This window comes from Notechis scutatus, chromosome Z, assembly GCF_049901735.1.
Source record: "Notechis scutatus isolate UNSWTSFEM ecotype Mainland chromosome Z, rNotScu1.2, whole genome shotgun sequence".
Taxonomy (NCBI): Eukaryota; Metazoa; Chordata; class Lepidosauria; order Squamata; family Elapidae; genus Notechis; species Notechis scutatus.
In genome coordinates this window covers 82750342-82773788 of record NC_142025.1, presented here as the reverse complement: position 1 = coordinate 82773788, position 23447 = coordinate 82750342, and the positions used below count along the sequence as shown (strand labels likewise).

The 23447-nt window shown below is 39.4% G+C and overlaps 1 protein-coding gene across 2 annotated transcripts in view; it reads left to right on the top strand.

The window, feature by feature from the left end:
* Positions 1-23447, top strand: part of SH2D4A (SH2 domain containing 4A) — a 33270-nt gene that overhangs the window by 3723 nt on the left and 6100 nt on the right. For both annotated transcript variants that reach the window (XM_087945852.1, XM_026679894.2), the window contains 5 exons: positions 3084-3243; positions 8319-8493; positions 16508-16588; positions 17493-17616; positions 18333-18549. In XM_087945852.1, coding sequence (XP_087801978.1) covers positions 3084-3243; positions 8319-8493; positions 16508-16588; positions 17493-17616; positions 18333-18549 — 757 coding nt within the window. The remainder of the gene's footprint in view (positions 1-3083; positions 3244-8318; positions 8494-16507; positions 16589-17492; positions 17617-18332; positions 18550-23447) is intronic.

Genomic DNA, 23447 nt, shown 5'->3' with positions numbered 1-23447 from the left:
CATTCTCCATGGTCATCCCCCTCTTTGGCACATCAAATACCAAACAAATGACAAAAACCAGAACAACATTTTCATGCCAAAATGCTTTGAGTACCAAATTTGATGAGTTTTGAAGCAATCAAGTACTGAAGTAACACAACTTTAAAAAAAGAATAAATCTTGTTTTTTCCACTAATATAAATTGCCCATGATTTTACAAACAGATCACTCCTCATTAAATGCTAGAATGTATCTGGTATAGTAATTCTGCTATTATAATAATAGAATTACAAATTGCTGGCCTGAAGCAGCTCTAGACAAATTGGTTCTCTACTTAATCTGCTATCAAGCTGCACTAGATTAAGTTTATTGACACTGCCATGACGGATATTTTTTAAAGAGAGGTCCATGGCAGGCACAAACATTCTTTAAGGCAAGCAGAAATTTCAGTGCAGATAACAGAAAGCAACTATACCATGGCCGCTTTTTTTTTATTTATTGTAGACAGGCTATAGACCCATGATGGTGAACCTATGGCACATGTGCCACAGGTGGCATGCAGAGCCATTTGTGCCGGCATGCGAGCCCCAGCCAAACTTACCTCACTGTGCATACGCACTCCTCCCAGCTGATTTTCGGCCTGTTTGAGGCCCTTTTCGGCCTCCTAGAGACTCGAGGGAAGCCTCTGCAGCCTTTAGAGGCCAAAAACAGGCCCATTTTATCACTTCCGGTATATCTGGAAATACCAGAAGTGACAAAACGGGCCCATTTTTCAGCCTCCAGAGGCTGCAGAGGCTTCCCTCAAGCCTCTGGGAGGCCAAAAATGGCTTCAAATGGGCCAAAAATCAGCTGGGAGGTGCGAGCATGCCCAATGCAGGTAAGGGGGCAGCGAGGGGGGGATTGCACGTCCATGTACAAGGGGCGTGAGGGGGCACGCGCATTGCCTTTTGGGTGCTGGCATGTGCGGTCGCGCAATTTTTAGCACAGGAGCCCAAAAAGGTTAGCCACCACTGCTTTAAGCCATATCAAGTGCATCTGGTTCACCAGATGAGTTACTCAGCCTTCAGACCCATTTTTCCTTTTCTCACTCTTTCCTGCATCCAGATATAATTAACTTATCATGAAACATGGTCTGTCACTTTATGGTAAATGGTGGGGGTAGGGAGATGGAGGTAATGAATTTGTTAACTGTTTTGCACTGTAAAGACAAGAAGTGAAAATAATTTGTGCTATATTTTATCTCAACTAAATAGTCTATTGTTATATGAATCAGTAGCTGACTCCAATGGGGTTGTGTTCTTCTTCTTCTTCTTTTTTTGCACAGCTTTCTCTTGTTTTCCCCAAACAACTTACTTTGATCCTCCTAAAACAAGGGCAGGATTTTCAAGCCAAATTGTTGGCTAAGAGACAAATTTGAAGGGAAACTGTGGGACATTAAGAGGTTAATTATTGACATGGACTATAAAAATGAAAATTAGGATGGAATATTTCTTATTTAAAGAGAGAGGCTCTTTGTATGTGTGTGTGTATGTGGTATTCAGCAGGTTCTGACCAGTTCTGGAAAACTGGTAGCCGAAATTATGAGTAGTTCGGAAAACCGGCAAATGCCACCTCTGTCTGAAGATTTTACAGTATCCTTCCCCTGCCACGCCCACCAAGCCACGCCCACAGAACCGGTAGTAAAAAAAAATGTGTTCAGGTCTTCTCCCATGTAAGATTGAGAGTATCTTGGCAACGTTTCGACGAGGTCCCACTCGCCATCTTCAGGCTGGTGCTTTCGACTTCGTGCAAAGTGTGATGGGAGCTGCCCTCTCCGTATATATACTGGTGGGGAGGTTGGCTGTGTTGTCAGTTCTTGATTGGTTGGAGTTGATGTTTGCAGATTGGCTGGCTTTTTTATAAGAACATGTGTGGCTGAGGTATTGGCTGTGTGTCTATCCGCCTCATGTGTTGTGTTTGAGAAGACCCGAACATGCCAAGACCTGCATATGTACCCGTGAAAATCTATGAAAATATATGTGTGTGTTTGTGTGTGTGTGTGTGTGTATAATAAATTTATGAGATATCAGTATTTAAGAATGGAGGAAATAGGACAATGTTTATGTTTAGTAAAGTAAAGTATGTGGCCTTTAGAAACAAGGTTTACAGAACTTCCGCAAGGTTATCAGTCCAAGAATGCAACCATCTCAACCATAATTAAGTTAGAAAAAAATATTGTAATAAATAGGCAAATGAATGCAAGAGCAGAACTATCAGCTTAAAGTCTATATGGTATCTTTGGAATTTAGAATACATCTATATGCAAAGGCAACACAATGGTTGTTCTCTGATTCACCCTATCATTATTTTATACCAGCATTCAGTTTAGTGCATTAATTAATCAACTAGCCCATATTAATACTGGAGCAACAGGTGTATGGATGAAATCAAGATAAATTTATTATTTGAAAGCTTTGCTCATAATAGTTGCTAATAGTTCTTATTGTTATGGGATAGTTTTGTATTGTTTATTTTACTGTTTGTACTTTTATTATGAATGAAGGTGAATATATATGTCCCAGGATCATATTTCAGGATCAGATATGGGTTACTCACTGGGACTAGAGATTTTGTCTTCCAAACTGGGCTCCAACAAGAGTCTGAAAGCTCGGAAGACAAAATCTCTGGTCCCTGTGACTGACCAAGATTGGATCATGTACTTTTATTGGTCAGTGACTAAAACAAAGTTTCTGTCTGGATGAAACTACTAAGATATTTGTTAGTTCACGTATTTTGGCTTCGTTTATTCTATCAACAATCTCAAAAGTCTCTGAATAGATTTTCCTTATATCTATTAAAATAGTAGTACAGAAATATTAGATCTCCTTTTGACTTTTTTTTTTTTTAATGGAACTGCTAAATGGGTGCCTTTGAATCCCTTATGGAATTTATATAATTTCTAAATTCATTTGAGCTTGTAAAATATTGGAGGCCACTTTGCTATTCCATTAAAGAGTCAACTAGATGGAAGTGGACATGGATGGTAGAGGAACTTAATAGACTGAACATACTGTAGATTACTGCTAATTTCACTGATGTAAAAGCAGTTATATGTTATCTTGCAGACCATGGAAAATCTGTGCAGTGGAAGCTTGGTGCAGATGGTGATATCTGGGTATGGGTAATGGGAGAACACAGGCTGGATAAACCATATGATCTTCTGGCTAGTGAGATTCTTGCTGAAAGCGTGAAGCAACAGTCACTTCAGCAAATAGAGACAATAAGGTTAGTATGGTCTTCCAAAAATGAAAACAAATACACCAAATCTGTCATTAAAAGGAATTTAATTTGTAGTCCTTTTGCTCTGGTATCCTGTCTAATATCTCTATTTAACAGTTCCAACACTAGAATAAAGGAGATAAAGGACGCCCCTGTTTTGTTCCCTTCTGGATTTCAACTGATTTTATAAAATCTCCATTCATCATGATTCGAGCTTTCTGGAGCGTATAGATAGACTTCAGAATCTGTATAAAGCTCAGTCCAAATTCCATTTTTTCCAATGCTTTAAATATAAAGGTCCATTTCAAATTGTCCAAAGCTTTTTCTGCATCCAAAAAAATTAATGCAACCTGTTTGTCCTTATATTGTCATAAATATTCAATCATATTCAAAATTATTCTTACATTATCTTTTAATTATCTTTTAGGTAAGAAGCTATACTGGTCTTTACGTATATAATCCTGTAAAACTTTTTAAAATATTTCAGCTAAAATAGATGTAGTCATTATTAAGGAGATTGCCCTGCAGTTAAATCCAGTCCATCTTTGGGTATTAAAGAAATGTAGGCAGAAGTAATTGATCTTCAAAAAATGTATAGAATCCTCTCAGTAGGCCATCTGGTCTGAGAGCTTTGCCTGTTTTAGCTCTTTTAATGGCTTCTATTATTTCAAAAGTTGTTATTGGACTGTTCAATTCAAGTCTTTGAAGGTTTTTGTTATCCATGTAAGTCTTATTCCCCTCTTGAAGCTTGGTTATCATCTTTTCTGTCTTAGTTTATTTGCCAACTATCTCTCTGGTTTATTTGCATATTCAAAAAAGTGTTGTTTCATATATTTAAGTTTCTTTTCAATATTTGAAACAATTAACAAGGAAATTTGTTGTTGCAATATTTTTAGTTGATTAAATATGTTATAATCTTCTGGTTAGCTCTGGAGTTCCCTCACCTTTAATTTAATTTCTTGTAACATATTTTGGATTTTTTTTCTTCCATTTTCCTCTTAATTACTTTATTGTACTGTATACAATATCCTCCTATCACAGCCTTATAAGCATCCCATTTTATTGTCAAATTTGTTCTCTTACCTAAATTATTATTAAAATGGTTTTCAAATACCTATTTACATTCTTTAACAATTTTTGGTCTCATTTAATCTCCATTTAAGAGGACCAAATTTAAGATGTAAAGTCACATCTTATGAATTATGGTCAGAAAAAGTTTTTAGAAGAATAATAGATTTGGTTGTTTTGTAAATCCAAATCATATCAATTCTAGAAAAGGATTTCTCTGAAAAAAGGCAAAGTCTTTTGTTAGGTCATTTTTATATTTCCAAACATCGATTAAACCTAAAGTATCATCCAGCTTGAAAAAAGTTTGGGGCAATTTCCCTTGTGTTTGTTTAATTCCTTTACCCGCTGATCTGTCCAATTGTGGGGTTACTACCACATTATAGTCTCCAATTACACACCGATACTGAAAAGAATAGGAGAGTAAATGTTCAGACAGCTGTTTAATACATACACACACACACACACACACACACACACATGCAATATATAATACAATATCATAGGATGTTTTTAATTTTTCCTCTATAGAAAGTGGTAAAGACAGTGGAAGGAACAGTGGTGGGATTCAAATAATTTAACAACTGGTTTTCTGCCGTAATTACCAGCTGGGTAGGAATGGCTGGCTGATGATGTGACTGGGTGGATGTGGCCCACTTGACGTCACTCCCGTCAAGGGACACTTTGCCTCATCTGGCCTTTTGTGATCGTGGGGATGCTGCAACGGTCCTAAGTGTGAAAAATGGTCATATGTTCCTTTTTACAGTGCATTGTAACTTTGAATGGTCACTAAATGAACTGTTGTAAGTCAAGGATTACCTGTACAAAAATACAAAAAACTTATTTGTTGCAAAAAGCTGTCCTAAATATCAATCATTACATTAGAAATGGAGGTATACACACTGAAGATCAATGATAGCCATAGTCATCATGGAAACCTAAGCCAATCTGTCTGAATACCTTCTTTTTTATCAGCAATACCTGCAAGCCAGAATTACAAATCAGGCAGGGTGCCAGAGCAACTTGAGGAATTAAAATAGTTAAAATGCAATGATAACTATCTTTGCTCTTGCTCATTTAGCAGAGAGGTCATTTAAGCTCTCCAGAAAGTGGGCGGGCACACTTGGGCTACAAAATAAAGAGACAAATTAACAAAGTATATAGGGACCCAGGTTCAAGTCTCTGCCCTCCCATGCTTGTGGATCACAATAAAATTAGTACATGCCACAGATATCTAAATAAACTTCAAGTCTGGTGGCATGTTACTAAGCCTTATTATCATGAGAGAAAACTAAAATTAATTGAAGGATCCACACACCTACCTCCTTTTTTTTTTTACCTTACTATCAGTGAGCAATCATGTGCCTTGGCCACTCTGAAGCAATGAAAGAGACTCCTGTCCCAAAGGTGCTTTTTCAAGATGCAACTGGACTTTCTGGAGACCAAGTTGCCTCTTGTAGAAAGTTAGCAACCTCCTCCCAGAAGAATGAAATATTAAAAAGGCAGAAAATTATATTTCCCTAAATGAGAAATAGAGAAACATGCTCTTAAAAGGCAGGAAACAGACTCAATCTTTCTTAATAGCCCCAAAGAAACTGAGGGGATTACCTTTTAAAAATGCTGATTTGGTAATCCATTCAAAACAGGATTAAAACCCCAAGGAAACCAGCATCTAGGATTAATTACATTTGTTAAACAAGATTAACCCCCCCCCCAGTTCATTGCTGGCCTTTGTGAAACAAACTAATTAAAATCAAATAACAAAATACACAAAACAAGCCTCTAAATTACAAAATGCTTAGAACAAACTGTATAAAAATCCATGTACTCATCAAACCAATTGGTCATCTCCCCAGGACCTCAAACCCATGTGGTCCTGTTCACCAATAAACCATCTTTCCAATCACCCTCCATGTTTCCAGTGTCTTTCTCCCCACTTGGAACTGAACCCATGGATATTTCTTCCAACACTCTTGAAAAAAGCACCTTTTGGACAACCATGACCTGGATGACTGAGCAATCCCCATAGACAAGAGATTCCTGTGCTCAGTGAACTTACAAAGCACCCTTTCACACCCAGGAGAAGCAATCCTTAAATCCGTTTGCACCAATTAAAAATACTAGCTAGTCTCATTCACCTCACAAGATATCCTAAGGAAACCATTCAAATTTAAGGAAAGTTCATATGCCCCCAGAAGACAGTAAATAAATCAGATAGTGTCAAGCTTGCATCCTGCCTCTTGGAAGTACACCCCAAGCAATGTAAAAAGCCTTTTAAAAAATAAAGTATCAGCAAAAAAAAAAAAAAAAAACCCTCCAGAGAAGCAGCTCCGGCTAGTCTGAACATGCTGCCAAGAACTGTTAGCTGTTACAATGTAACAAAAGGAAATGCAGTTTCTGAAAATACTTAAGCAGGGCAATAAAGATAAGGATTAAGCTAAAAACAACACAGAGACACACCAGAATGTTTCCTTCCTGCTTTCCTGACAGGATTAGCCCTGTAAAGTGGGAAAAACAAAAGGCTATTGGAAGGAGATTTCTTCCAACAACTGATTGGCTGAACTGCTCAGAAAGTTAACAAATGGTTCTCTAGAACCAGCTGAATGCCACCACTGGGAAGGAAGATGCATCTTCTCATATGCAGAAAATGCAGGTGCTGCTGTGCCCTCTTCACCAGGGTCTCACTGATAGAGTAACTAAGTTAACCTGCTGGACTGCTGCACACAGAAACTTGATACTACTAACCACCTCCACACTTGAATTATTAATATACAAAGGTGTATGGCTGTGCCTGACTTTTCTGACATCAACAATGATCTCTTTTGTTTTTTATTACATTTAAAACCAGACTTTTTATTATACGAGTTCATCAAACACTCTACCTCTTCCCAGTAACTGCTCTCCTTATCATCCCACCACTGTTGTATATCAGCATACTTCACAATATGGTTAGTAGCAGGTATCGATCAGGAGGTACTTAGGAAACAGCCCTGATGGGAATCTGTGCTCAAGAACATGGTGTTAAAAAATTAGTCCCAATTCACACATACTGGGGCCTATTAGTGAGAAAAATCAAGAACCCAGTTACACAAAGAAGTATTGAAGCCTAATGACCAAGTTTATCTACCTAAATGCTGAGGAATGATTGTATTGAATGCTGAACTAAAGTCCACAAATAACACTTACACATGAGTATTTCTTTCCTCTAAGTGCTCCAAGATCAGATGAAGAACAGGAAATAGCATATAGGGTAGAATTTTGTAAGTTAAATGAAGTCACTACACAGCAGACTGACAAGAACCTTAAAGAATGTGGAATGAAAGAAGACAGACAGGAGGGCACCATTCATCCTTAATTTCAACTGTGAAATGTTGAATAAGACAGGAAGAACAACCCTAAATGTGATTAAATAAAACAGGAGTTCATTATTTAGTGGGCAGGATTGTTGACAGATCCTTGAGGCACACAGAAGTTCTGTGTTAGAAGTCTCCCATTATTTTTTATAACTGCAATTATGCAGCTGCTAGTGATTGACATTTTAGTCCAAATGCAGATGCTGAGGGAAAGGACATTCAATCTTTTTCTCCAATATCCAATTCTAAATCTAACTTCATGAAACTGGTGTTGTCATAGAGGCCCGGTTCTGTAATTTTCATAGCAAGGCCATCAATAGTTTCTATAACAGAAATGCCACTGATTGCAGGGAAGGAGGGAGGAAGCAAGCAAGCAATTTCAGTTATATTCATATGACTCTTTCATATAATCTAAATGTGGGAAAATATTAACAGTGATTTGTGTATCTTGGATAATTTAAAGGCCAGCCAACCAGTGTACCACTTTAGGACTATGTAATATCCAGATTGAGGATATGAAGGTAGAGATATAGCTGCCTGTAAACATTTTTTTACATTAACTCCTATTGCAGCTTCCTGTATTTTGCTGCACATGCAGGTAAAAAACAAAGTTGTTTGCAAAGCTTCTTTCCTTGAAAAAGTTTTATCTTTTTTATTTTATAGAACACCACCAATGGAAAAAGTCACAGAGAGTTTGGTATCATCTCCTCCACAGTTTCTATCAGAATCTGGATTTGAAATACTGCGAGACAATAACATTTTTGTTCAAAGAGATGTACCAAAGAGAGTGGAAAACACACCAGCTGTTGGAAATCACAGAAATCTAGAATGTATCCAGGTAATTTTGTTTCTTAGTACACAAATATTAAAATGAAAGTTAGCCGAGAGGGAAAGAATTCCATTGCAAATCCAATGAACGTTGCTTTTATGAGTTACTTAACTTGCTTGTTTGCTACAGCAGGTTAAACTAAAAAAGCTTATTTTTGCTATAATGCTCAACCTCTGCCTTTTCCCATTACAGGTGACACAGTTGTATCAAAAATTGTTGCTGCAGTGTAATATTATGCATTCAGGAAATAATAGTTTTAATTAATATATAAATGAATGACATAAAATAGTTTTATTTTCACTGTATACTTAATTGGGTCAGAGGAGTAAGTTGTCATGCAAAGTCTAAAATTCAAGATAATCAGCCCAGCTAATTGAGTTTAAATCTGTTGGAGGACTAAACTAATTTCCCTGAAATCATCACTCAGCAGAATTATTTGAATATTAACTGTTTCAACATTTGCAATTAAAATAATATCGAGTGGTCCTGCAAGATTGAGATTATAGGTACAACTTCCCACCTCATGGCTGCACCAGCTTGCACTAAAAAGAGGGCTACTTAACTGGGGAGGAACATTACCCTCATTACTTTTAATTTTCTCTCTATTCTAGAACCATTTAATATATAAAATTAGATACAATCTTTCTTTCAAAGAATTTTTATTACTTATTTTTACTTGTATTGAATAGTAATTCATTGGAGTTTACAGTAGACATATTACCTTTTAGATAAAAGCAGGAAATACTCTGTCAAGAGTAGATTTTCAGTGAAATCACTTACTAGAACTAATGTACTTATATGTTAATGGGTAAAACAAATGCATATTTGTGAAGGAGGCTGGTTCCTAGGTCACCTGGGCTGGTAGATAAGGGGAAAACAGGACCATTTATTCCCTTCACTGATTAAAGAAGGTAATCAAGAACTGGAAGAAAACACTTGAAAAAAGCTCTGAGTTAGTGAGCCATGAATGCAATCTTATAATGGTTATAAGCATAATGGTTTATCAACAGGGAGTATAAAATAGAGGAATCTCGGGTTGCAAGGCTTCGGCGGCGGCAGGAATCCGCTTCTCTGTGGGTCCCTGCTGCGCTCGCCGCTGAGGTACCCCCGATCCAATTGGATTTGGGGGTTGTCGCTGCCCCTAAGAGGCAGCGGAAGGCAGAGGAGATCCGGGCAGGGGTCTGGAGATATCGCACCCCCTTTCCCCAGCCGGCTAGACTCCTTTTTCCTGAGGCGGTGGAGCAGCTGTCAGAGATGGCAGCCACATAGGAATCTTCAAGCGGATAAGAGTTGTGCAGGAGGAAGAATCAGAAGGAGAAGTTTTCTTGGCTGAACCGGGACATTAAGATACTTTTAAACACCCCGGAAACCTGACTTTTGGATTGATACATTTGTTTCCAAAAGGAGTTGTTAAAACGGCGAAAGTGCAGAAAGGAAAGTTCACTCCCCTTCCTTACGGAGAAAGCAAATGAGCACTGAAAAACCTGCTGCTTTAAGGTAAAAACAAGCTCTTTGTTATAAGTGGAAAGGAGAGGACTAAAAAAAAATCTTTTAAAACTGGTTGGAGGAGACGCTTTGAAGATTATAAGACCAACAACTAATTGTAATACGGCTTTAAAATATATTTGGGGTTTTGCCCCAGGAGGAAAAGTTGCAAAGAGAAGAAGAGGAAATAATTTCTGGCTGTTTGGATTGTTTGATAACTTTGACATTTGCAAATTACCTTAAGACTAAAAACATCTGGGTTGTTTTTAAAAATTTACAATGGCACCATCTCTGGATCAACTAAAAATGGAATATGAAAAATTAAAAGAAAGAGAACCAAATGGCAAGAACTCATTGGGAGCTGTCTTCCACTTTTTAGAAATGGCGGTTTCTACTTACCAGCAAATACTTGATGAAGAAGGAGAAGGAGAAGAAAAAGAAAAGGAAGCCATTTTTAATGGACAAAAAAGTTCGATTAATAAAGAAAATAGGAAGAGAGGAAGGAAAAATGAGAATTTAAGATTTAATAAAACAACCAAGAAAAAGAAAAATAAGGTGAAAAAAAGGTACAATGTTAGAAAGCAATTGAAAAGAGAATTACAACAGAGAGGGGAAGCTAAAAAGGTGGAGGTTAGGAGAAGGGGGGGGGCAAAAAGATCAGACTGGAGAAGAAAGGGAGGGAAAAAGGGGAAAAAAGCCACGGTCTGGAACAAGATATTTTTTTTAGAGATAAAGGATAAAGGATGTATAATTTAAGAAAGATTCTGCAAGAGTACATAAGATAGTATTGTAGTATTTGCATTTGAAATAGTCCATATTTAATAAAATATCAAAGAGAATGTGTAAAATGATTAATGTTTAGTTATACTATTAATAGAATTAGAATTAGAATGGAAATTATATATTTAATTATATTATAAGTTTATTATTCTTTTTCTTTTCAAAATGCAACATGTAGAATGTACTAAGCAGAATCAGGATAGAAATTATGTATTATTTTAAGTGTTACTTTAGGGAAAGGCATCACACCTTAAAAGTGATTACAGGGGAAATTCTTTTGCTAAAGAGAAGAGATAAATAGATGATTGGAAAAGAACAGACAAAAGATACAAACATAATGATTCTGAAATAAGATGAAATAAACAAAATATAACTAAGAGAGTGAAAGGAAGGGAGAAGTTATATAGAAAATATAGAATGGTTAATAAGATATGAATGGTATATAACGTGAGCACGAACTTGATTTAGGTCTGTCAAAAAAGATGTAACCCGGGGCTAAGCCACTTTTCAAAAGAAGTTTTATGTTTTATGTTTTGTGTTTTGGTTAGCTATGTTTTGATTGTGAATTAATAAAACCTTGGAGGAATAAAACTAAAGGGAGAGAAATTTGGAAAAGACATGTATAAATAATAATTAAGAAGGTTTTATCTATTTTATCTGTATTTTGTGTGTTTATGCTTGATGGAGAATTAATAAAACCTAGATAGAAAGAAATATAATTGAATAAAAGTGAAGGGAGAAATAATGAGAAATTTGGAAAAGATATATATGTGTTTAAATGGAAATGTGATAATGTGGAACTATGCTTTAAAAAATAATGCCTTATTTGCCTTGTTAAAACTTATAAGTAATTTTTGAGAAAGGAGGTTTTATACTTTGATGTCTTATGTTTTGTTTGTCTTTAAAATCAATAAAATTTGTTTAATAAAAAAAAATAGAGGAATCTCCTGCAAACTTTTTAAGAAAAAGCTTCTTTATGTTAAATGTGTTAGGGCTGGGTTTTGGGTTTTTGGTTGTTTTTATTTCCTATCACAAACTATAAAATAAGCTTAATGTACAGTGTGAACCCTGGATCTCAAAGAACATAATAACTCAATATATATATTGAGAAGAATAGTATCTCAACAGCATCTGACTTAGTGCAAAATGTTTCCATGATCCCTTTGGCGGTCAAAAACAGCTGACAATACCTAGCTAGCCAAAGCTTATTTTTAAAAAGCTGACCAGAATTGGGCCCTTTTAGTAGCTGGAAGGATCATCTCCAAATAATCCCAAGGATGTAGACTCAACTGTAAGGTTGGGGGAAAGAGAGCAACAAGAGTTAAGGGTAACTGAGCACAGGGGATAATTTTTCTTAGAACTTTAACTGTCTACTATTGACCTCACCCCTTTCCTAAGAGGTCTGTAGGGGGCGTGCATAAGCGCACCAACGTGCCTACCACCCCTGTCCTATTGTTTCTTTTATTTTTCTTAAATGTATCCATGTATTCATAACTATGTTTTTACTTGTACCTATTATCTTGTAAACAATTGACAAAAATAAATTAAATAAATAAGTAAGTAAATAAATAAATAAACAAACTTCACTCATGGTCATAAGAGTGGTGAAGCAAGCTCATTTCTTTGTTTTTTGTTGCATATACAGATAGTTGATCTATAGCTCTGCTCAGGGTGACCAGATTCTTTCTGGATAAGGAAGAACACCATGAGAAATACTCTCAGCATCTCTCAGACACACGCGTGCACACACACACACACACACACCCCTTATATATAATATCTTCTCTATTATATTCTTACTTCCTCTATTATATTCTTTCTGTTTATATTCTTACTTAGATAATACTTCTGTATTATATTCTTACTTTCTCTTTCTTCTCGTTTTTTCTTGCACTTTTTACTCCTTTCTATTCTCTATTAGTTTGTATTAGATGTTACAATTACTATATTATTATTATGTTACTAGTCAAAATTCTTAGTAAAAATTATATATGAAAATTACTGTCTAGAAGTTGAGATATATAATTGATTAACAGTTATAAAAATAGCACATTGATGATACCATACTTTGTGCTGCTGGAGGGCCTCTTGCAGTGGTCTCATATAGATGTTAAAGAAGATGAGGAGAGCCTTGAGGCACCCCACATTACAGAGGCCTAGGGCTTGACTTCTTTCTTCCCTCTTAGCTTACAAATATTTATCATTTCATCCCATATCCCATCTCGTTTCAATAAACAATTCCATGCAGCATTACGTTTCAGTCCTCGTGTCAGCAGAAAGTTCATAAAGGGCTGTGGTGGGATTCAACCAATTTAACGACTGGTTCTTCCTAATGACTGGGTGGTCATGTAATTGAATGGGACTGGTCAACTTGATGTCACTCACAGCAACATGGGGCGGCAGCACAGGTGGGCTGAAGTGGCAGTGGCGATGGCCGGAATCTTAGATTTACCTTTGTATAGCAACAGCAACGGTGATTCTCTGATTCCTCATCTTTTGCTGGGTCTCGCTGCCTGATAGGGTTTTATTTTATTTTATTTTATTTGGTTTGTCAATTGCTTATAAGATAATAGGTATAAGTAAAAACATAGTTATAAATACATGGATACATATAAGAAAAATAAAAGAAAAAATGGGACAGGGGCGGTAGGCAGCAGGAAATGGCAGAAGGTTACTTTGGGCCTTTGTTGGTGCAGCTGGGGATGATTCCACCCCGAGATATTGGACTGACATCGCCGCTGCCTCTTTGCCAGTGCGAACAGCCTACAGCTGCTGATTCTTTGCTGGCGTGAATGGCTTGCAGTCACTGCCTCTTTGCTGGCTTGAGAGGCCTGCCAGTGCTGCCTCTTTGCCAGAGCAAATGGCCTGCAGCTGCTGCCTCTTTGCCATTCATGCCGGAAAAGAGGCAGCAGCTGCCTCTTTGCCAATGTGAACAGCCTGCCACTGCTTGAGCCATCAAGGTGGTGTCGGTTTGGACTGGCAAAGAGTTGGAGGCAGGCCATTCGTGCTGGCAAAGAATTGGTGGCTGCAAGCCATTCGCACCAGCAAAGAGGCAGCATCGGCAGGCCGTTCACACCAGAAACGAGGCAGCTCCAGCAGGCTGTTTGCGCCAGCAAAGTGACAGCGGCTGCAAGCCATTCGCACTGGCAAAGAGGCAGCAGCAGCTTACAGCAAAGAGGCAGGTGCAGCGGTGGTTTGGGCCAGCAAAGAGGCAGCGGCGGAAGGCCGTTCACAGGCAGGTAGCTGGGCCGCATGGGAGGCAGCTGAGAATGGTGAAGGAAGACTTGGCAGGGAGCTGGGAAATGTGGGAGGCCAGGGTGAAGGCAGGCAAGTGGGATGGGCCACAGTGGCCACGTGGTCGAGGAGAGCGAGCAAGCAAGGGAGCCAGACAGCAGCAGCTGCTATGCCATGGCCAAGGCAGGATAAGGAGGGACTGGGAGGGGAAGGGCGGGTGGGGTGGGTGGAGCTAGCCAGTGGTGCGATTAGCTGGTTCTCCAAATTGCGCAAAAATCATTTGCATTTCCTTTTAAATTTTAAAATCGGGATTTTTTGTAGATCCAGTAAAACATCCTTTTCTGAGTCATTATTTTGGCTGTCAGCTATAAATCCACTTTTCTTTGTTATTATTATAGTTTTATTAGATTATAATATAACATACAAAGAGAATACAAAGCAAATATTAGGGAAATTAGGGAAGAAAAAAGGGAAGTGAATAGTGGAGGAAAGAAAGAGAAAAACAAAAAGAAAGAAAGGGCATTGACTTCCAACCCCTTTGTGCAGTTGAATAAGGCATTAAGATCTATGCTCAACTTTTTCATAATAATAAAAACTAGCCATTTCTGTAACAACAAATTGATCTAATTGGTAAAATCCAAGGTCAATGTTGCATCTTTTTCCACCTCAAGCACAAAGTCCAGAAGTGGTTTCCAAGTCGAAATAAAGGTGTTCATATTTTTTTCTTTAATCAGAGCAGTCAATTTAGCCATATCTGTTAACTCGACCAGTTTTTATAACTTTCTAAGATCAAGTCTGATTTAGCTTTTTGCCATTTATTTCAGAGAGGAGGTGCAATGGTTCAGCAATTAAATATGCTGAGCTTGTCAATTGGAAAGCTGAGAGCTCAAGTTCAAAACACGAGCGCTGTGCAATGGAATGAGCTGCTGTCCTTACTCCAGCTCCTGCCCACCTAGCAATTTGAAAGCATGCAAATGCAAGTAGATAAATAGGTACCATTTCAGTGGGAAGGTAAATGTTCTTTGCCCCTTGGTGTATAACCATGCTGGCCACATATCCATAGAAGTGTCTTTGGACAACATGGGCTCCCTTGGCTAAGAAACAGAAGTGAGTGCTACGCTATAAAGTCAGACACAGCTGGAGAGGAGAAACTTTTGCCTTTATTTATTTCAGTTTCTTTAAATTTTTAAGCTTATGCTTAAAATTGTCCTTCATTCAGGATTGAAGACAGATTCAAGTGGCCTTTTCAAACTTATCAATAAAAAAGTCTCTAATAGCTTAGAAGTAGTTAATGAGCTAGTTCGAAAAGTGATCAGAAATGAGGTTTGCAAATTTAACGTTTAGCGTATTAAATGCAACGTTACTTCTTCTCTGGGTGAACATGAGTGGTTTGCTTTTGAATACTTAGATATTAATTTGTTTCTTTTCTTTTTTAAGCTTACCTGCTGAAAAGAATTCAGGGCAGTGTATACTTCTTCTACATTCCACAAAATTCTGTGAGGAATGAGCTTGAGAGATAATAATTGGCTGAAAATTATGAAATGAATTGCCAAGTAGGCAGACATTTGAATTAAGCAGGATCTACCAAAGGATTTTACTCTCTTGAGTTTCTGAAGCACCATTGGATTTCCCCCCCTGAAATTTGATATCTACTGTGTTTATAATATGCTCTCTGGTCACATGCATTTTAGCATTAGTATTATTAGCACCAGTTTTCAATAATTATATGCATTTAAAGTCTGCAAATTGCATGCAGGCCTCTACAGCTGTGTTGGATTGAAAGTTGGTTCATGTGGGTAATGTATTTCCAAGTAGAATCTGAGTCCAGTTTTAATTACCCCTTCCTGCTAATTCTAGGTTTTGTTATCTTTCTATTTGTGTAACCAATTAGTCATTGTTTTGGTGTTCAGTAATTGCAGCTACATCTCCTCAGTGATGTCAATTCCAAAATAAGAACTCTGGGGGTTACAGTTGTGAAAGTGTAAAAAATAGATGGGTGGAAGAAGCAAATGGAAAATCTCTTCCTCTACTGCCTGCAGTCAAAACAGAAGAGAAGTGGGGGAATATTTCAGAATAGACCAGGTTCTACATCTTTGAGATTACTTCCATCTGTAACTTGATAACAAACATGCAGGCAGAAAAATATTTGGGTAGGGCAAAGTGTAAATAGAGTTGGAGGAATGGTTGGGCAATCCTTTGCTGAAGTCAATAAACATAGAACTGAAGAAAATCTTCCACTATAATTTTGTTGCAAAGGCTCTTCAGTTCAAAGGTATTTTCAGACAAAAATTTCTGATAAAATGGGTCTGTTGCAGAAAATGACTTCACTGAAAAAAACACTCATTGAAAAGAATTAGAAAGAATATTGACTCATAAAGCTATCATTGTCTTGTATGTTAATTCTAAAAGTATGGGAAGTAATCAAGATGATGGTGAGTTCTTTCCCTTTTTCCACATATCTACAATAAACTGGAAATAAATACAAGAAGGTTAACATTCCTTTACTCCTATCTCATTGATTTAGGCTCCTATGACTAAACTAAGAGATGTGGAGCAGATATTGGAAGGCTATTGCTCTAATTCAAGCAAATATAATTTTCAGAAGGTAAGGAAACAAAACAAATCTCTATGGGCATATACAATGCAAAAAAACTGTTCGTTTCACTTCAGTAGGCATGCCATTTTCTGAAAGCAATTAAATCCAAGTGCAGTTAAAAAATAACCCGTCATGCACTCATGAAAATACATTTCCAGATGATCTTGTTAGTTTATTATATGTGATGGGGAAAGGGCAGTAAATGGTGTAGCCAAAATTGTGGCAGGATGGCATCAGAGGGCTGTGAAAAAGATATTATTACTACTACTACTACTATTATTATTATTATTATTATTATTATTATTATTATTATTATTATTATTATTATTATTATTATTATTAGAAAAAAATAGACTTTAGAGATGCACTCTCCTATTACATTTTCTTGGTGAAACATGTAAGGTCCAAATTAGAAAAGGCAGGTATATTTGAATCAGCAACCACATTTTTTTCAAACACAATTCCAATTTCTACTATTATTGATTAACATACACTATCTGCTAGACTTTTGATGGGAAAATGTTCAGCTCAGACAAGAAAAAGCATTAGCTATCATTAAATGGAGACATTGATTCTTAAAATGGTTTGCAAAGTATCATATTCTTGGTGTCAGAGCAGCCTTCCTTCATCCAGTGATCCTCAAAACGTCTTCTATATGAATCCGTGTCTTTCCTGTCATTGTGGCCAAATTAATATATTTGGAAGTACTAGGTCAACAGAGGAACTGGTAACCTTAATTTTAATCTGCAATTTAAGTTTTAGTTAAATCACTAAGTTTGACAACATTTAAAACATATGGTTCTTATAAGATCAAATGCTGCAACTATTTATGAAGTCAAAATGTGAATTATTAGCATGGAAGAAAATTATTGGTACATTAAATGAAATCATTACTGTTGTTTATCTTTGACAGAATAGAGAAATGCCAATGAAGACAACCACCAGCAAGACCATAACAGGAGAAGAAATAACTTTAGATTATCCTTCTGAATCAATTCAAAAACCGGATAAAGAAGATCCCGTTTGGCTAGAATCTTGTGCGGCACACTAATATTGCCTCTTTTATGTGACCATGCTTATGATTTTGAAAGGAGAAAGGATATACAAGGCCAACTGTACAGAATAATACTTTCCCCTCAAATTTTATACACTTTTAGCCTCCAAGAATCCACCTATCTGGAGAGCTATGTTGAGTAAATCAAATGTACCAAGTTGCAGTGTACTAGCATTGATCAGACTGAAGCCATCTCCACCACTCGAGGTGTCCACTGCACATTCTATTCCCCAATCCCTTAAAAGTATTGTGAAGCTGATATGTGGTTCTCATCACTCATTGTCAGCCTCAAACCATGGAGAACAGTATTAGAATGAGAGAAGGGTGAAGGGAAGTGGGGGTTTCCATCAATGGAGAATAGACTCCCCAAAAGCTTTGCTGAGTTGCAGTGCTTCAGAAAAAAAAAAAAGAAGGAAAGGGGAAAGGGAAAGTAGGGGACACAGCAGTTCTTCTGTACAACAGACTAGCTATACTTGGGAATTGAACTAATGTCATAAGAACAGGCAAGTTCAAAGCTGATTCTGAACTGCTATCCCAGAAACTTCCTCCATTATGGAAGCTCATTCATGTACCAGAATAATTTTACATGTAGTTTATTATTTCTGGGTTTATCCCTCTCGTGGGCATGATTTCATAATAGCTATAGGTGCTTCTGGATCTTGAAAAAAGGACTGAGTGAATCGTTCCTTTCAATTCCAGTACAGAGGTCCAAAGCAGCAGATGAAAAGCGACGCTCCCTTGCCAAACATGCACGAGATGACTACAAGAGACTGTCATTACAGGGCATCCACAAGGACAAAGCAGCTGATCTTTCCCAAATCTTTAAGAGAGAGGAGCAAAGAAAGCCACTCCCTCCACCTCTGCCACCAAAGCCTAAAAACCTTACAGCTAAAATAGCCGATGGGAAACCAGAGAGGTTAGTAACTTAGGGTGGGGGTCACTGTACTGCTGAGAAAGACACATACAGCTCAAGATGGTCTGCTGAATATCATATTTCTTCCTTTCGAATTGTTCTATGAAATTGGATTGGGAACAATAAACCTTGCTTGTAACAGCAATATTATACACTGATTTAAATTATTTAATTGGACAGTATCATTGTATGGTATCAAAATCAAAAGATTTTAGGCCAGACCTGAGCATTTTACAGCTTGTGTGTCATGTCTGGCATTTTCGTGGTGGCTGGGCATCATTGTCTGGGTTTGAAGCACCAGTGGCATAGGTGGGATTCAGCCAGTTCTCAACGAATTGTTAATTAATTGCTTATGCAGTTCAGAGAACTGGTAACAAATAAAGTGCTAGAGAGTTTTTTTTCTCTCTCTCTCTCTCCTTCAGTTAATAGCTCCGGGCAGATAGTGAAGAACCACTTAACAGTTGCAGCAGGAATGCACCCGATACACTGCTGAATCAAATCAATAAACAACAGAAACTGACAGCATTAGGGCAGGGAAACCCATCAATCACCCATCTAAGGATGGGATTAGCCTCTTCCCTTCAGGAAGAAGGACAAGATTACAAACATTTTCATTATAAAGAGTGTTAAGTTCTGAGCATGGGCGCAAGGAACGGAGACGAGGCTGTGAACATGAACAGAGCAAAAACCCTGGGCAGCAACAGCTCTTTTATAGGGCTGGCTGCTGTCCCATTAACCAATGACTTCCGTTGAAATGTTTAAATTGTACCCAATGAGAGACGCTCCGCTAATAGCCAATAAGATTGCTCCGTAAGGACCAATCCCAGCTTGCTATTCACGGACCAATCAAAAGTGCAGGATTACGAGCCTGCTTTTCTATTAAGGTTGTTAAACTTTATTAAATACGTTTATGTTAGTTCATAACACCCCTCCCCTAGGTTCCGTTTGAGGGATATGGTGATATAGTCGCGTAGATATGCAGGTCGTTTCACCTGCCTGTTTGATTTTCGCTGTTCCACCGGTTTCTGTCTGCAGTCTGATTCGGTGGGCGCTTTCAAGTCTTTCTGGTACGGTTGGTTCCGTTTCGATGCAGGAGGACTCGGCGTGGCTGCCATTGTTGTTATCCCAGTCCCCAAGAGTTACTTCCGGGTTCCGTGGACTTGCCTCCCTCGTGGTATTTCCCTGCGGCGAAGCTACCCCGCTCCCTGATTCTTCTTCAGTTGGCGCGCTTCGTGGGGTTGGATGCTGGGTTTCCCTGATTACATCATTATCTATTCCGTTTTCGGGCCCCTCGATATCCCCTCCCCCCTCAGTTTGCGAATAAGGGGAGTCGCGGGAAATGGGTGGCAATCTGGAGCGAAGCTGATCTATATGGCGTTTCCAAGTTCTCCGTCATTAGTCTGTAGGCGGTAGGATCTGGGGCCGGTGGGTTGGGTAATGGTTGCAGGGACCCACAATGGGTCGCCGAAATTTTTTTTAGCAAACACCAAGTCGCCTACCTTGAATTCGTGGCACTTCCCGCTAGACCCGAAGGGTTTTTCTGGTGAATAAGAAGGATGTAGACGGTCGAGGTGGGAGCGAAGTTTTCGTCCCATTAACAGTTCGGCAGGCGTTTTATTCGTGACGCTGTGTGGGGTGATGTGTTGCAGAAGCAGGATTCAGTTCAGATTGTCGTCGATGTCTCCAGAATCCATTTTTTGTAGTGTTTTTTTTACAAATTGTACCATTCGCTCCGCCCTTCCATTGGCCTTAGGGTGTGCCGGCGAGGTTAGCGCATGGCGGATGCCCCGGTCTGCTAGGTACTGTTCAAAAAGCAGAGCAGTGAACTGGGGCCCGTTATCAGAAACTAAAACGTCTGGTAGTCCATGCGTTGTGAACAATTTGTTCAGTTTGTTAATGACTGATTCAGTTGTGGTTGTCTTCATTTTATGTATTTCTAGCCAGTTGGAATAGGCATCTACTGTTAGTAGAAAAGTGTGTCCTTTGGTGGGTCCCGCAAAATCAATGTGGATGTGGGACCACGGACCCCGAGGGGTTTCCCACTCGGTTGGCGTCGCTTTAGGTGGGGCGTTGCTGACGTCTTGGCACTTCCAGCACGTGGTTACCCAGGCTTCGATTTGTTTGTCGATGCCCGGGCACCACGCGTAGCTCCCTTGCGAGCGCCTTCATACGCACAATGCCCGGATGTCCATCATGCAGTACTTCTAAAACTGTTTGTTGTAGCCTCTCTGTGACGACGACTCTATCTCCCCAGAGAACGCAGCCCTTCTGGGAGAAAAGTTCTGTCTGCCGGTTTTTGAACGGCACGAAGTTGTCGTGGAGTTGGTCGAGTGGCCATCCTCGTTCAACCCAGCTGAGAACTCGTGCTAAGACAGGATCCCGCTTAGTCTCGATGGCGATGTCTCTTGCCGTGAGCGGTGGCGAGTGTAGCGTTTCAATTTGGAGTGTTGTGAGGGTTGGAGCTGGGTCGTTGACGGCTTCCAGAAGTGGGGAACGGCTTAAAGCGTCAGCGTGGGGAATGGCTTTCCCCAGGCGATGTTGCAGTAGATCATTGTAGGCAGCTAGGAACTCTGACCAGCGAGTCATTCTTGGCGATAATATATAGGGCGAGGTATCATTCGCGAGTTTACGGAGTGGTGCGTTGGTGCGGCGCATTCGGGCGGCCGACTTCCTGGTTGCTTCTGCTGCAGTAGCGTCTGTGATGGCATCGGCAAGATCGATGTCCCCCTTTGCCATGATCTTGCTCTGCACCGTGTCGTCATCTAATCCCAGAACTATGCGGTCTCGCAAGGCTTCCTCGAGGTTTGAAAACCCACAGAGGCCACCCAGGTTCCGGAGGTCAGCGATGAAATCTGCAACGCTCTCGCCTTTCCGTTGGTCCTCTGGTAAAATTCGTGTCTTCGAACCAGCGTTGGCACGACAGGTGCATAGTGGGCTCATAGGATGGGCGCGAGGGCGTCCCAATCCATTGGCTTCACCTCAGCCGGTTTGGCAAGTGCTTTCGCCATCTTAAAAACGGCAGGCCCACAATGGGTTAGAAATATTGCTCGCTTCTTGCCGGTCGTAGCGTCTTTTAATTTGTTGGTCTCCAGAAACATCTGGAACCGATCCATATACGAGTCCCAGTCTTCGTTAGCCGGGTCAAATGGAGTGGGTGGTATGGCACCGCCGGACATCTTGCCGTTGTCGGTGCTTCTTCAGCCACGTGCTCTGTTCGTTGCTCTGTCGTGCTCAGTCAGCTCTGATGTCTCCGCATCCCACCCTCGTCGCCAATGTTAAGTTCTGAGCATGGGCGCAAGGAACGGAGACGAGGCTGTGAACAGTGAACTTCAACTCTTTATTAACGATCAGGAACAGAGCAAAAACACCATGAGGATCTCGAATCCACATCAGATAGTGAAGAAGAAGAGGTCAACCGGCTCCGGTCCGAACGCGACCAACGAAAACAACGAACCCAAAGATTACCACGCCAAAGCGCTGGTTGCAGGGCAAACCACCCGCGATCAGATTGCAAATTCCTCGACGTGCTCTGCCGTTCCTGTGGGAAAAGAGGCCACATCGCAAAGGTCTGTAGAAGCAAGCAAGGACCCAGCTCAATCCAGAGGGAGAATAACTACCGCCAGACCACAGGAAATCGTCCTGTGAGCCGGGATCACCTGAACCACCAATGGAACAACCACTCCTACAGAAATAAAGTACCTGCCACCTCAACGAGATGAGAAGAGACAAACCAAACCATTACCATTGGCCACGCTTCATCCTTAGATGCAAGAAAGATCCGAGTAAGGGTCACCATCGAGAACCAACCTTGCGTGATGGAAGTCGACTCAGGGTCGTCCCTCTCGATGGTTTCCTGGAAGACCCTCAAACAGCTAATCCCTTCCATCTGTCGTCAGGATCTCAGCCCCCAAAGAATTATACTCAAAGATTACCAGGGCATCAGAATTCCAGTCGTCGGCTCCAGCTTAGTCCAAGTCTTCTTCAAAAATCGTACCGCATCACTACCACCTTTTATAGCTGCTGCCAGTGTTGGCTACTTCTTGTTTCTTACTGGGGTAAAAGATACAGGAGGGAACAATGATGCAGCTTGATCAAACAGGCTGTGAATTTAATGCATATGTGGTCCAGCCAGCTGTATTGCTTCTGCAGCACCCAATTTAGAACATAGAGAACATAGAATAATAGAGTTGGAAGGGTTAATTGCCTTTGGCAGCATGCCCAGGCTTTCAATTAGCATGAGGGTCTACTCTTAGTTTCTCTCTCAGTTACTGTGTTTGCTTTGGGATTGATTATAAGAAAGGATTTGATTCTGTTCCAGACAGCTGAATTAAGAAATGCTTAGACATTTTTGGAATTAGCAGCAACATCAAGAAATTTCTGAAGACTTCCATGAAGCTATGGCAAACTCAACTGATGGCTTGTGGATAAGAAGTTGATGAAGTGGAAAAAGAAGCCTATGCACAATCAATATCTGAAGGACATTGAAGGAAAGGTAGACTCAAATCTAACATGGAACTGGTTGAGATCAGGGGTGCTGAAAAAAGAAATTGAAGGTTTAATTTTGGCTGCTCAAGAACAAGCCTTGTAGACTAATTCCATGAAAGCAAAAATTCAACACACAGCATTGTTGCTTATGCAATAAGAAAGATGAATCAGTGGATCATTTTATCAGTGGCTGCAGCAAAATTTCACAGACTGATAATCTACAACATTATGATCAAGTTGCTAAAATTATATGTTGGAAACTTTATAGCTCAAGGTTGAAATTAGGGGGTCCTTGGTGCTCCCTGAACTTGCTTGTTTTCTTGCAGATGTTTCATTGCCCTTACTAGGTAGCATCATCAATGCTAGTGGTGTTACTTAGTTATATGGGTAACAGTGATGTTACCTAATTAGGATAA